The following is a 13,078-nucleotide window of genomic DNA, read 5'->3' as shown; positions in this document are numbered from 1 at the left end:
CGAGGAAAAGAACTATTCCTGCCCTAGAAAGAAAATGTCAAATACTGACTGTGTTAAATCACAGGCAAAGCAGCCAAAATTGTTTGGGAGTTGCATACCTTGGTCCCGAGACAAGTGGGGCTTGTACCAGAACTTTGACGTGTCTTGGACAAATTTGACGCTAACCGGATTCTCTTGCTGAAGATCTGGAAGAAGCAAAACAAAGGTTTCCTCTCCCAAAGGCAGGTGAGCGTAAAGGCTTAACAGTCTTAAAATATCCACAATATATATTTGCTACTGAAGGCTAGAGATGGCTAGATAGCTGATGGGACAGTGAGCTAGAAATGTTTTGCTTACATAATAAAATTATAATTTTAAGGGACTGTACAATAATAACTCTCCTTTGAGTCAGCGTGAGTCCTGCTACTTACTGACACACCCTTCCATATACTTTGTAGTAGACGGGGTGTGTGAAAGTGACACGCTGCTATCTTCAAGAACAATTTCTTTGACTTCTCAGTTTAAACTACAACCTAGGATTTCCTGATGTTCACCCACCCAAGGGGTAACTGATGCTACTTTGCTTTCCAAGATCAGCCAAGGGGACTAGCTATTGCCAGAGGTAAAGAGGATTCATCCCAAAATGAATCCTCTTTACCTGGAGCTTCAAAATGTGCTGTTTTTTGAGGAGATGTGTAGCTAAAAGTCAGTCTACATTTAGTGTACATCTGAATTTGGGGAAATTTCTTCATAATCAAACAAAAGTATATTTTCTGTGTGGTTCACACGCCTTCCTTGCTGGATCTGGATATCACAAAGCAAAGCCCACATTTTATAATTAACCCCGCGCCCTATTTTGACTGGCAGAGTGCTGAAGGAGGCTGAGAGCTGTCACACCTCTAGCCACTCCCACCTTGGCCACACCCAGCCAGTCGGTCATTAGGGCAGAGAACCGGTTGTTAAATTATTTGAATCCCACCACTGGAGACAGACAGATAGACAGGAACATTTCTATCAAGCAGTGTCATCTGAAGCAACAGAGTTGAAACAGCCAAGGAGAAAGAGCTGAACCATCTCAGTGTCTTATATGTAGCTCTTTTTGGAGAACTCTTGAGTAACGGCAGAAGAATTAAGGGTCTGAGCCAGCAGAAAAGCACTAAGAAAGCAGGCTCAAAGTATAAAAGCAAAGGCCTGAAGGGAATAATAGCTAATTCTTCCTGCACATCAAGCACTTAAATAGGAGAACATTACCTGAGCCAGGGGCACTGCCGTCAGGCACCCCAGGGGCAAAGGTGACATGGTGAGCAGAGCCTGGACTACGCCCCGGTGGCGAGTTCCTCTCCCAGGTCCGGGTGGCCAGTAGGTGATGTTTCTCAGGCAGGGGAGGCTGCTGGGGCTCCCGAGGTTGCTCTCGGCTGCCAGAGCCACCCTCCATGCTTGTGTAGTAGGCTGTGGCAATGGGGAAGGCCGGAGTGGGTGAGCCCTGCATGTCAGCGATGCCACTGCCGAGTGCCGGGGGCTGGATGCTGAGGGAGCAGGGCCCAAGAGAGGGGCTGAGGTTGGGACCGTGGGGAAGGCCCTTTGTGTCCAGTTCATCTCGCTCACTCTGCAACCTCCCATTGTAGATGGCCGGAGTTGTAGGCGAGGCTGGAGCACCAGAGACTGTCCTGCAGCCAGGAGAGGGCTGGCTGGAGCAGGGTTCCTTGGGCGTGAGCCTCTGGGGCTGTCTTTCCATGATAGGGCCTGGCTGATGCCCCAGAGCGTCTTGAGGGGGCAACTCACGGGGCATCGACACCGTAGCACTAAGGCCACAGGCATCGGAGCCATTTTGATGCTGCTGCTTTTCCAGGAAGGGAGAGTGCTTGGCAGGGGCTGAAGGAGGCCCATGTGGCGGATTAGAAGCACAGTAATTGCGAGAACACAGCTGTGGCGCCTGGAGGCCCGGCCTCTGGGGGGCTCCATTAGCTTGTGGCCTGAAGGCAGGGAAGTGCACGAAAGCCGGCATTGGGGATAAGATTTGGGATGGGTTGCCTGATGAGGTCATTCTCTCAGGGGCTCTTTTGTATCCAGGAGAGGATTGCTCCTCAAGGTTGGACTGGAGCAGGTTCTCCAGGGGGCTGGCGGCCTTGTGGCAGAGATTGCGGGATCCAGGGCTGCAAGGACAACAAGCACAACGTCAGTAAAGTTTAGTAAAGTCAGGAGGAGTTGCGGAGCATCTGACATACACGCATCATTAAAAGCTGTATCTGATGAAGGGAGTTGCAGCTCACAAAAGCTTCTGCCCTTTCATAAAATATGTTCATCTGCAAAGCCTGACTCGGCCTGATTTGATTTTTTTTGCCCCCCCCCCCCCCCCGCAATTCTACTTCTGTAACATTTGGCAGATGTCTAATAGGAAGAAATTTCTGGGATGGTGGCGAAATGCATCCTTTCAATTCCAACAGTGCCGATTTCAAAACACATATGAAAAAGAACAAATAAATAAATAAAAGCCTCACAACCCAGGTAAACAAATGCCACTAGTCCGTGGATTTGCTTCTTTAGACTAACTGGCCACATTTCCCAGATTTTTAAAAGTTTCCTGGCTTGTCACTTAAAGGCAGTTTTCAAATCTGCATTTAAAGCAAGCAGTGTCAAGCACCAAGGAAAGTAAAATAAAAAGACTTCTAACAAAATGGTTGTGTAGAGGGCTTTGATTTGTTGGCAAGTTCTGCAATTCCAGAAGTCTGTACATGTGTTGGGGCAAAGGGTCCCCTTTAATTCAGAACATAGAATAACAGGGTTGGAACTATACCCTAACAAATGACTAGGAAGGCTGAGTGCACTCAGACATAAAGATACCTGTTGTTGTTGTTGTTGAATACAGGACTGCTGGTGTGCACAGGCATGGGAGAGTTAGACTCATCTGTACAGGCAGCTCGGACCTCCTGCCGGTGAGGTTGTAGGGAGGTGGGCAGGTCCTGCCAGGGAATGCCCTCCCTGCAGTCTTGAAGCTCTAACGTAAAGGAATGGAAGATGTGCAGAAGACAATCAGTAAAGACATAAACTCTGTTAAACGTTGTCACCTTTAAAGCCCCTCATGGCTTGGGACCAGGTTATCTGAGGGACCGTCTCTTGCTGGTCACATCAGAGGTGAGTTGCTCCTGGTTTGGCCTGGATTGGGTGAACCGGTAGTGGTGGCAGCAGGAGGCTCTGTCACATGCCCGGATGCTTCTGTGCATGCACGAGCGAACCGGTATTTAAAAAAAATGGAAACCCACCAATGGGTCACATCTTCCCGACCCATCAGAGCATGAAAGCAGGGAATGTTGTGGGTCTCATTCCCTAGGGAGATACACCTGGTGGGATCCAGAAGAAGGGCCTTCTCTGCGATGGCTCCCTCTCTCTGGAACATCATTCCCCCAGAGATTAGAACAGCCCCCACTCAAGCACTCTTCCAGAAGGTGCTGAAGACCTGGTTCTGCTAGCGGGCCTGGGGAACCCAGAATGGGATGGAGCCCATTAAATGGTTCCTGTGATCTGCTGTCGCTGAAGGGGGGGGAGGTAGGGGAGGTGATTTTATTATATTAATTTATCTGATTCTTTTATTAATTTTATTGTTTAAATGCGGTTTTAAATTACGTAAGCTGCCTTGAGTCGCCATGGGTGAATGAGCGGCAACATAAATGTAATAAATAAAAAAAATAACTTCATGTGAACTCAGTCCCAATTCTGGGGACTTACACCAAGCATGCCTTTATCCCCAGACTGGAGAATGTCTGGATCTTCTCAATGTTGCCGAATTATTCCCAAGATAGATTCACAGTTGCTGCTAGGAACTCCATCTGGAAATCTACCCTTCCTCTCTACTTGTTCTTCCCGAGGGAGAACTTAACTAAAAGCAAAGCCAGAGAACTCATTTGGGACATTTAAAAAAGAGAAGAATATAGCAATGGATTGGGATGATGGATTAGGGAAAACCCAATAGCAAATCCTCACTCAGCTATGAAACTAATTGGGTGGCTTTGAGCTGTCTGTTCCTATTGAACAGAATTCGCCTCAACGGTTGTTAGGAAGAAAAAAGAGAAAGGAAGGGTTGCATTGTGTATGTTGCTCTGAGCTCCTATTTTGAAGGAAAATAGGAGCTATAAATGACATAAAGATAAAAAAATACCCACTTTGCAGGTTATTCCTAGTCCCCCAGAGGATCCTAGGATTTGAAGTTTTCTGAAGGCCCAAAATCTCCTAACAGAATTCTCTGAACCAAAATACATTACACTTTAACAAATGTTGTCAATCCAAGCTTATGGCAATATAGTAGTTGCAACACAAGTAGTAGCATTAATAGAGCAAAAGTCTAAACGTTTTGGGTAAATGCTATATATACATATATATACATATATATATACATATACATACATACATATACATACACATACATACATACATACATATATATACACACACACACACACACACACACACACACACACACACATTTAGTGTCACAACCCCTGGTATGCCCCAACTATGGGAGGAAGCTAACCGCTTCCATTATCCGTCCATCGGCTCGTCACAAGAGTCCATCACGACAGAAACCCAATATTTTTACTGTTGCCTTTGTTACATTTGTTGTATTTGTGCTGATAAAGTCTCCCTTTATTTATTTATTAGCACAAATACAACATACATATATATATACATATATATATACATACATACATACACACACACACACACACACATATATATATATTACATGTATTTCTTCGAAATCTATGCTGAGTAAAGCTCAGTTTTGCTGCCAACGGGGGCTCATATAAATAAAACAAGCCTGCACAGAATTATCTGGCTTGATTGCATTGCTTAGGGTGAGGAGTAGGGAAATTCACTGGGGTCTGTCCAGGTCAAAGTTCCCTAAAACATAGGAAAGAAACAATATTGCAATCAAAGAACCACCAAGGAGGAAGCTGAGACCCTGCTAAGACTGGCAGGGAAAGCAGACCCCATTCTCCCTCATACTGACGATATGTAATGAAATGTTTGCAAGAAAACAAGGTGAGAGAGCACTAAGAATCCAAGAGAGGGCTCTTTCTCAGCCAGGTTACTTGTAACATAAATGACCTTGACTTACAACTGGATGCTTAGCAACCAGTTGCTAAGCGACTCTGAGTTGCTTAGCGACCTCCGGCCACAACACACAGCCATATTTATGGCTGATTACAGCATCTTGCAGTCACGTTTTAGCAGGGTTTGGCTGAAAACAAGCCTTTCCTTCCAATCTTCAGCAAAACTGCGCCCATAGCAAACCACTGGCAGAATGGAAGAGAGTGGGAAGGGACCTTGAAGGTCTTCTAGACCAACTCGCTGCTCCGGCAGGAAACCTTATACCAGTGATGGTGAACCTATGCCCCATCTCTGGGGGCACAGGAACTGCTGCCCAATTTAGCCCCACCGCACATGAGCCCACACCCGGCACCGGCCACCTGATTTTCAGGTCTCTGCCGTGCAAGTGGGAGACGTGTGTGTGGGGGGGGGTTGCACACACATGCACGGGGGAAAGGGGCTCACACGCGCATGCACGAGGGTGGGGGAATGCAGGGGGCTGCAGCGCACCCTCCCACCACCCATTTTTAGTCTTAGGAGGCTGCAGGAAGGCCTTCTAGGCTCAAAACAGGGCATGGGTGGTGTGTGTGTGTCATGTGCATGTGCAGAGGGTGGGGGAGCACAGGTGCACATGTGCGTGGTGCATTGCATCATGTGTGGGCATGCGCTGTTGTGTGCGTGTGTAATTTCGGCACACGAGGAGAAAAAGGTTAGCCATCACTACCCTATATTTGTCATCTGATCTCTTCTTAAAAACATCCAATGTTGGAGCATTCACGACCTCTGGAGGGAAGTTGTTCCAATGATTAATTTTAAAAAAAGAAATTAAAATGGCTTGCTTAACAATCATGGCAGTCACTTAATGTCCATGGTAGCCACTTTATGATTGTTGTGTTAGCTTAACAATCACCCCAAAAAGATCATGAAACTGGTCGGTCATGTGACCGACCTGTTTTACAAATGTCCTGACTTACAACCATGATGGGCAGGCCCCATTACAGCCGTAAGTCAAGGACTCTCTGTATAAAAGACTTGCCCTGCTGGTTTATTTCCCCCCCCCCCCATGCTCTTTTTCTAGTCCCCAATATTACTATTACTGGCGCTTTTTTCTATTTTTAAAAAAATCATTATTACTGATCATGTCAGAAAAAGGATCCCCTCTTTTTTTGCCCCTTTCTCCTGGCTTGGAGAAGGAGCAACATTTACTCCTGCCAACTCACCACATGGTTGTTCTGTGGATGGTGACAGTAAGTATCCATCATTGCCCTCTGGGAGTTCAAATCCATGCTTCCGGGCTGGTGGATACAGCGGGCTGGTTGGTGAAATGGAGCCCAAGTGAGGAGACCCCAAATACCCTGAGGTGTAGGGGGAGAGGCAGGACTTGACTGGGGCTCTGCCACAGGTGTATCCAGGTGGAACCGGATGGTAGGCTGAGCCATAGCGAGGATAAGCAATTGCCTCTGGGTTATCTTCTGCTACTTTGGGCCTCTGGTGGGATGAATACCCATGGCCTAAATGAGTAGCCATCACATTGGACTCAAAGTTAAAAGCCTGGTGATGGGGCATGGAATGGGGCCCATAGCTGGCTGGCATTAAAATAGGCACCGGCTGACCACCCCGGTGGAGAGGATGATGAAGCATGGGTGGCCTTTCCACCCCCCAGAAGTCCGGTTCCTGATCCAGGTGTAAGTTGTAGAAGGAAGCCAGGGGCAGCCTTGATTCTTCCCGCGCCGCTTCTTGGCAATCTTGGCATGGGCATAAAAAGGTAGGCTGGTCCTCCAAGATAAGCAGCTCATTGGGCTCCCGCCGGTTAGGACTGTGAGGAGGCAGCAGCTCATGGCCGTAGGGGTAGGTGTGGGGCTGTAGGCCCTCCGAAAGAGAACGAAACACACGTCGTTTCTCCTCATATCCCTCTGAGTGCAGGTGAGAGTGCCCCCCGTTATGGATGGGCTGCCGACGCTCCAAAACACTTTCCGGCCTGTAATAGGACATATTGCGGGGTCTCTCAGGGCTGTGGGAGCAGTAATCGAGGCGACAAGAACAATGGCGGACCAGGCCAGAACGTTGAGGTTGGTAGGAGAAAGAGCCTCCCGGCTGGCCGACATCTGACAGTTCATCTTCTAAGATGGCAGTTTCTCTCTCTTTAGTGGCAGGAGGGGAAACTGAATGAGAACAGGACCCCTCACTTGGCTGCTGAGACTGGACGCCAAAGCCTCCCAAGAGCCGATCCAACTCTTCCTTCTCAGCTGGTGTGGGCTGAGGCCTGGATGGAGGCGTGTTGTCTTCTGCCTTCTCCGTTAGCATAGAGGAGTGTCCGGAGTCACTGCTGATGGACAGGAGACGCCCTCCCTGCGGTGGTGGAGACTCTAGGCTTCCTGGACTGCCATTGCTGGAGGAGAAGTGACTCAGCTCGCTTTTCTTCTTGACCCGTGCATACAGGCTTCCGTCCAGAGGGCCCCGAGTGTGTAAGACATCTGCAAAGAGAGGAACCAGGTCAGAGGGTTGTGGGAGAGCTCAACATTTACTGTCTATGTTCTGACCGAGGCTTCCCAAGAGCATGAAGCAAACTCCTTGTCCCGACAAAAAACCCTTTATTAATTTACTGTGAATTCTGCTCATTCACATCCAGCAAAGTCAAGAATTATCTGGCTTGGAGAGCTGACAGGCCGATAACGGCAAAACTTGGCAAGGACTCTCAGAGAGTCACGAACCAATTAAGTGAACTAATTGTCTCCTGCAAACTCCACTCCCCTTTTGCTCCCCTTTTGTTTCCTCTGGGAGGGGCCATTCATCGTCCACCTGTGGCCTTACTCCCAAATCAAGCCCTGTTCTTTAGAGGTTCCTTTCGTCTGGCAACTCTGCGCATACGCACACTGGGAACAGGCTCCAGCTGTCTGTCTGCCTCACTGATGTCTGACTCTGAAGGCAGCTGATAACTGGCATACAGCTCTGGCCCCCTTTCTGCCTCCGACACAGAGCCCTCATCAGAGCCTTCCCCAGACTCCAGGACTGGCCCATGTTCCTCCCCAACCTCCTCACTGTCTGACTCTGCTGCCAGCTCTGCTGGCCGCGGGTGGATCACAACAGCCTAGATGTGGTCTTCAACTTCCACACTGAGCAACTCATGGGTTCAAAGGTTTAGGTGTTTACTTTTTGAATATTTGCAGCGAAAAATGTCCTCTAAATTTCTGTTTTGGGGTTCTGACTTTTTCCAAATAGGTCAGAATCAGAAGCGTTGTTTGTTCTTGGCTTCTGATCCCTAGCTCATTTGAAACCAGCAAGACAGGATCCACAGTAAATAAACCATGACAGCAATTTTTGTGGTTTTTGCTAGCAAGAGGAAACAAGAAGAATGACAGAGCGATCGATGCAGCGCACTCCTTGCAAACAATTGTGCCAGAATTATGTGAAAATTATCCATGTTTTGACTCTTTGGAACAATATCTAATCTGGTTCATTTTTGTTGTTTGAGGACCGATTATAAAGCGCAAAATAGATATATAACATAAATAAACTCATATGCTATTAGTCCTCAGTTTCTAGCAATAGCACTTAGACTTATATAACACTTCACAGTAGTTTATAGCCCTCTTTAAGCGGTTTATAGAGTCAGCCTATTGTCCCCAACAATCTGAATCCCCTAAGCTTGGAAAGGCTGACTCAACCTTTAGCTGATCAGAATCAAACTGTTGGCAGTTGGCAGAATTAGCCTGTAATAATGGATTCTAACCACTGAGCCACCACAATTGGGAACAGAATTTTCACTGCTAAGCAAGGTAGTTGTTAAGAGAATCGTACTGATTTTATGACTTTTTTCCCCACGATTTGTTAAGGAAAACACTGCAATTGTTAAGTGAATCGCACAGGCATTAAGAAAATCTGACTTCCTCCAATGATTTTGCTTATCCGAAACATTCTGCTCTTCCCAGAAGCCGGCTGGGAAGGTTGCAAATGGTGATCACATGACCCCAGGATGGTGCAACTATTGTAAATACATGCTGATAACCAAGCACCCAAATTTTGATCATTTGATTGTGGGAAATACTGCAATATTCATAAGTGCAAAGACTGATCCATAAGTCATTTTTTTTAGTGCCGCTGTAACCATGAGTGGTCATTATACAAATGCTTGTAAGTCAAGGACTTTTTGTACTGAAATGAGCAGCAACTCAGTCGTTAGGTGAAGCGGTCGTTAAATGAAATTGTAATTGTGCCGAGGATCTTACTTCAACTTTTCTTTGCTTTATAGACCTGCAAAGGTCGTAAGTGCAAGAAATGATCATAAAGTGACTAATACAAAGTGAGTAATACAAGCTATTACTGTTAGGCACCAAACATTTTTGTTTCTAAATTAGCGATCAAGTCAATCTATTTCAGTTAAGTACTCTAGGGATGTTCCAATGGATTTCACCTCTAATTCAATGCAAGTAGTCCTCGACTTACAACAGTTCATTTAGTGATCGTTCAAAGTTACAACGGCCCTGAAAAAAGAGACTTGTGACCATTTTTCATACTTACGACCGTTGCAGCATCCTCATGGTCACATGATCAAAATTCAGGAGCTTGGCGACTGACTCTTATTTATGATGCTGTCCTGGGATCATGTTCTGCAACCTTCGGACCAGCAAAGACCATGGGCAAGCCAGATTCACTTAACAACCTTGCCACTAATTGAACCTCTGAAGTGATTCACTTAACAACTGCGGCAAGAAAGATTGTAAAATAGGGCAAAATTCACTCAGCAAATGACTCACTTAGCAACAGAAATGCTGGGCTCGATTATGGTTGTAAGCCGAGGATTACTAGTACCTATAGTACTGCTTAAATTTAAGTATTTTAGCCCAGCAGAGGGCAATAGTCCACTACTGCTTATCCAGAAATGCATTTACTTTGATAGATACAAACAGGAAGCAGGCTAAAGAAGCCCTTATTCAACCTCCCATTAATTTAAGTCACTGTTAGGCTCCATCCCCCCAAATGCATGGAATTGGAATTGGAAAGTTTATTTATAGGCCACCCTTTTCCCTGAGGGGACTCAGGGCGGCTTACAATTCATGGGGGGGGGGGAATACAAACAGTGAGACATAAAACAATACATAATTAAAAATAGAACACAGCATTCATCATTCGGGTGGGGACGGATTACAATCTAACCCCAGGCCTGATGGGATAGCCAGATCTTAAGGGCTGTGCGGAAGGTCTGGAGGGTGGTGAGGGTACGGATCTCCACGGGGAGATCGTTCCAAAGGGTCGGAGCTACTACCGAGAAGGCTCTCCTCCGCGTAGTCGCCAGTCGACACTGACTGGCAGATGGGATTCGGAGGAGGCCTAATCTGTGTGATCTAATTGGTCGTGAGGAGGTGATTGGCAGGAGGCGGTCTCTCAAGTGGCATTCTCTAGCTACAAAAATCACAATTCTGAAACACAGTCCCGCTCTCCACACATCAGTTCTTGCTGGGAAGGCGGAGGGAGGAAGTTTGAGGCCATCCGGCTGGAATTTTTCTGGGATCTGACGCAAGCACACCACAGCGCTTAAATTGCCATTTAATGACTCCCATTGGTTTTCTATTTGTTTTGGTTCTTAACAAGTTTACTTTAAGTGGACCTTGGGAGGAAACTTGTAATGGGCGGGGGTGGGGGGGGAGAGATAGGCTGGTGGGATTACAGCTCCCAGGAACAAAACAAAAAAAAAAGCCACCAATTTTTATATGCATGCATGTAGAAAGAGATGTTTTCATCTCTGTATCCAGAATGAGTTGGACTCAAACTCTTTTAAGAATTAAGAGAGAAGGAAATGAGATCAACTTAGTTCTGCTGTGATGAATGGTTGAGGCACAGCACAAATCTCTATGACACAGCAAAAACTTGCACAACTGTGGCACAACTTACTTATCATAGCTATGGGAGCTAATATCCAACAGCCTAAATTGGCTTAAAAGCCATTTCACCTATGCAAAATAAAGCGCTAACTTTACCCATGTTTCAAGGCAGAGTAGAAGGCACATACAGCCTTTACTAAATTGGTGGTTTTTTTACACTTTTCTCTCTCAAGACCCCTTCCCACTTTAAAAAATTATGGCAGACCACCCCAAAAAACTTTTGTTTGCATGGGTTATATTTCTCAACATTTAGCGCATTAAAAATGAAAATTACCGCTATCGCTTGTCAAGATTGTTTGATGGGATTTTTATATGATACTAGCTGATAGCCTGGCGGGTATTTATTTATCCCAACCCTCCTTCCATGAACGTCGCTGCAATTTCTAATGTTGGATTTTCCCCCTTACAAGAGGGAGCCCCCTTGTGGAGTGCTGTGAAGCCATTACCATGACAACTCCCCAGCGCTGTACAGTAGAAGCCATTTTAAGACAGTACGGTAGAAGCTGTTTTAAGGCACAAGGGCTCTTAACGGAACACGTACACTAAGGGGTGTTAGGAGTGTCTTATCCCCCACAGTATTTGTTTCCAGAGATAAAGTAATCTATGTACCAAGTTTGGTTGAAATTGCTCAAATTGTTCCAGAGTTATGGAACATACACACATACACAGGGCCATTTTTTAATATAAAGATTATTTTTTCACATAAGCTGAGAAATAATTTTGTCTTTGTAGACATGTTTGATTTGATTTTCGATTTTATTTGTCTTGTATGCCGCCCACTCCCAAAGGACTCCAGGCGGCTCACAATAGACAAGGGAAAGGGGGAAAACTAGACAAAGACAACACTTTAAAAACAAAACCACAACATTCACAATTTCCGTGGGGCTGGATATTTCACAGGCCCCCCGGCCAGCTGGAGCAGCCAGGACTTGGTGGCTTTGCGGAAGGCCGGGAGGGGAGTAAGGGTCCGGATCTCGACAGGGAGATCATTCCAGAGGGCTGGAGCTGCAACAGAGAAGGCTCTCCCCTGGGGGGGTTGCCAGCCGACATTGGCTGGCAGATGGAATCCGGAGGAGACCTAACCTGTGAGATCTTATCGGTCTGAGGGAGGTAATCGGCAGGAGGCGGTGTGAGAGGCTCTTGAGGGATGCCCCAGGTCCTAGGACCACACTTTAATACTACTATAAACAAACATACGTTCTATGGGCCACGGTAACCAACATTCTGTACCAAAGATTTGCTCAGTTCTGCAATTTGCACACACTATGCCAATGTTTCCCAAACTTTTTACAGACAATTAAATAAGCATTCCAAAATGCCAGGGATCTGTCATTTAAATATACCCCTTATCTTTTTTACTTAGGAGTCCCCATTGTCACATCATATAATGACTAGAACTGAAGAAGCTTCATTGAGGAGAAGCGAAACATTTTCAAAGAAAAAAAACCCCAAGAAAGTCTAAATTGCCTTGTGGGGAAAAAAAAGGCACCAAAAAGTTGCATTTGTATAGTCTTCAACTTTAAAGATTTTTTAAAATTAAAATTAGTACCCCTCAAATTAGTCCCAAATTATTGTACTGCTTGAGTTATCTTACGTAACCTCTATCAACAACTCATAGCTGAAACCTGCTGGTCAGAGATGCTTTTCAACATAACTCTTTTTTGGGGTTTCAACTATCGATCCATTTTTGTGAACCAGCTGACTGGCAGGAAATACTAGAACAGTGTTTCTCAACCTTGGCAACTTGAAGATGTCTGGACTTCAACTCCCAGAATTCCCCAGCCAGCATTCATGAATGCTGGCTGGGGAATTCTGGGAGTTGAAATCCAGACATCTTCAAGTTGCCAAGGTTGAGAAACACTGTACTAGAAGGAACTAAGATGGCAAGCAGGCTTGGGCAGAAAACAGAGGCTGCAGTGAACCTCTACAGGCCATTGATGGTCTATAAGTCATAGTTTGCATCACTGCATTAGGCAAACAAACACCTATCCAATGCCTTAATATCAATTGCTGCTTCTACTGTAGAAAGGAATAAAAACAAGCCCTAGGACCAGGGGTGAAATCCAGCAGGTTCTGACAGGCTCTAGAGAACCGGTAGTGGAAATTTCGAGTAGTTCGAAGAACCGGCAAATGCC

General features: G+C 45.9%; 1 protein-coding gene across 7 annotated transcripts in view; it reads right to left on the bottom strand.

Moving 5' to 3' along the window:
• The window catches only part of TNS2 (tensin 2), a 165,858-nt gene that overhangs the window by 12,252 nt on the left and 140,528 nt on the right, over nt 1-13,078 (bottom strand). For 6 of the 7 annotated variants that reach the window (XM_032212147.1, XM_032212152.1, XM_032212149.1 and 3 more), the window contains 4 exons: nt 6,285-7,538; nt 2,821-2,974; nt 1,231-2,132; nt 99-185 (listed from right to left, as the gene is read on the bottom strand). In XM_032212147.1, the coding sequence (XP_032068038.1) occupies nt 99-185; nt 1,231-2,132; nt 2,821-2,974; nt 6,285-7,538 (2,397 nt within the window). Of the gene's footprint in view, nt 1-98; nt 186-1,230; nt 2,136-2,820; nt 2,975-6,284; nt 7,539-13,078 lie in introns of all 7 variants that reach the window. The other variant, XM_032212148.1, reaches the window with a different exon arrangement.

The sequence above is a fragment of the Thamnophis elegans genome, chromosome 2 (genome assembly GCF_009769535.1).
Source record: "Thamnophis elegans isolate rThaEle1 chromosome 2, rThaEle1.pri, whole genome shotgun sequence".
Lineage (NCBI taxonomy): Eukaryota > Metazoa > Chordata > Lepidosauria > Squamata > Colubridae > Thamnophis > Thamnophis elegans.
Note: the sequence above shows the minus strand (reverse complement) of the source record. Positions and strands in the feature narration are given on the sequence as shown.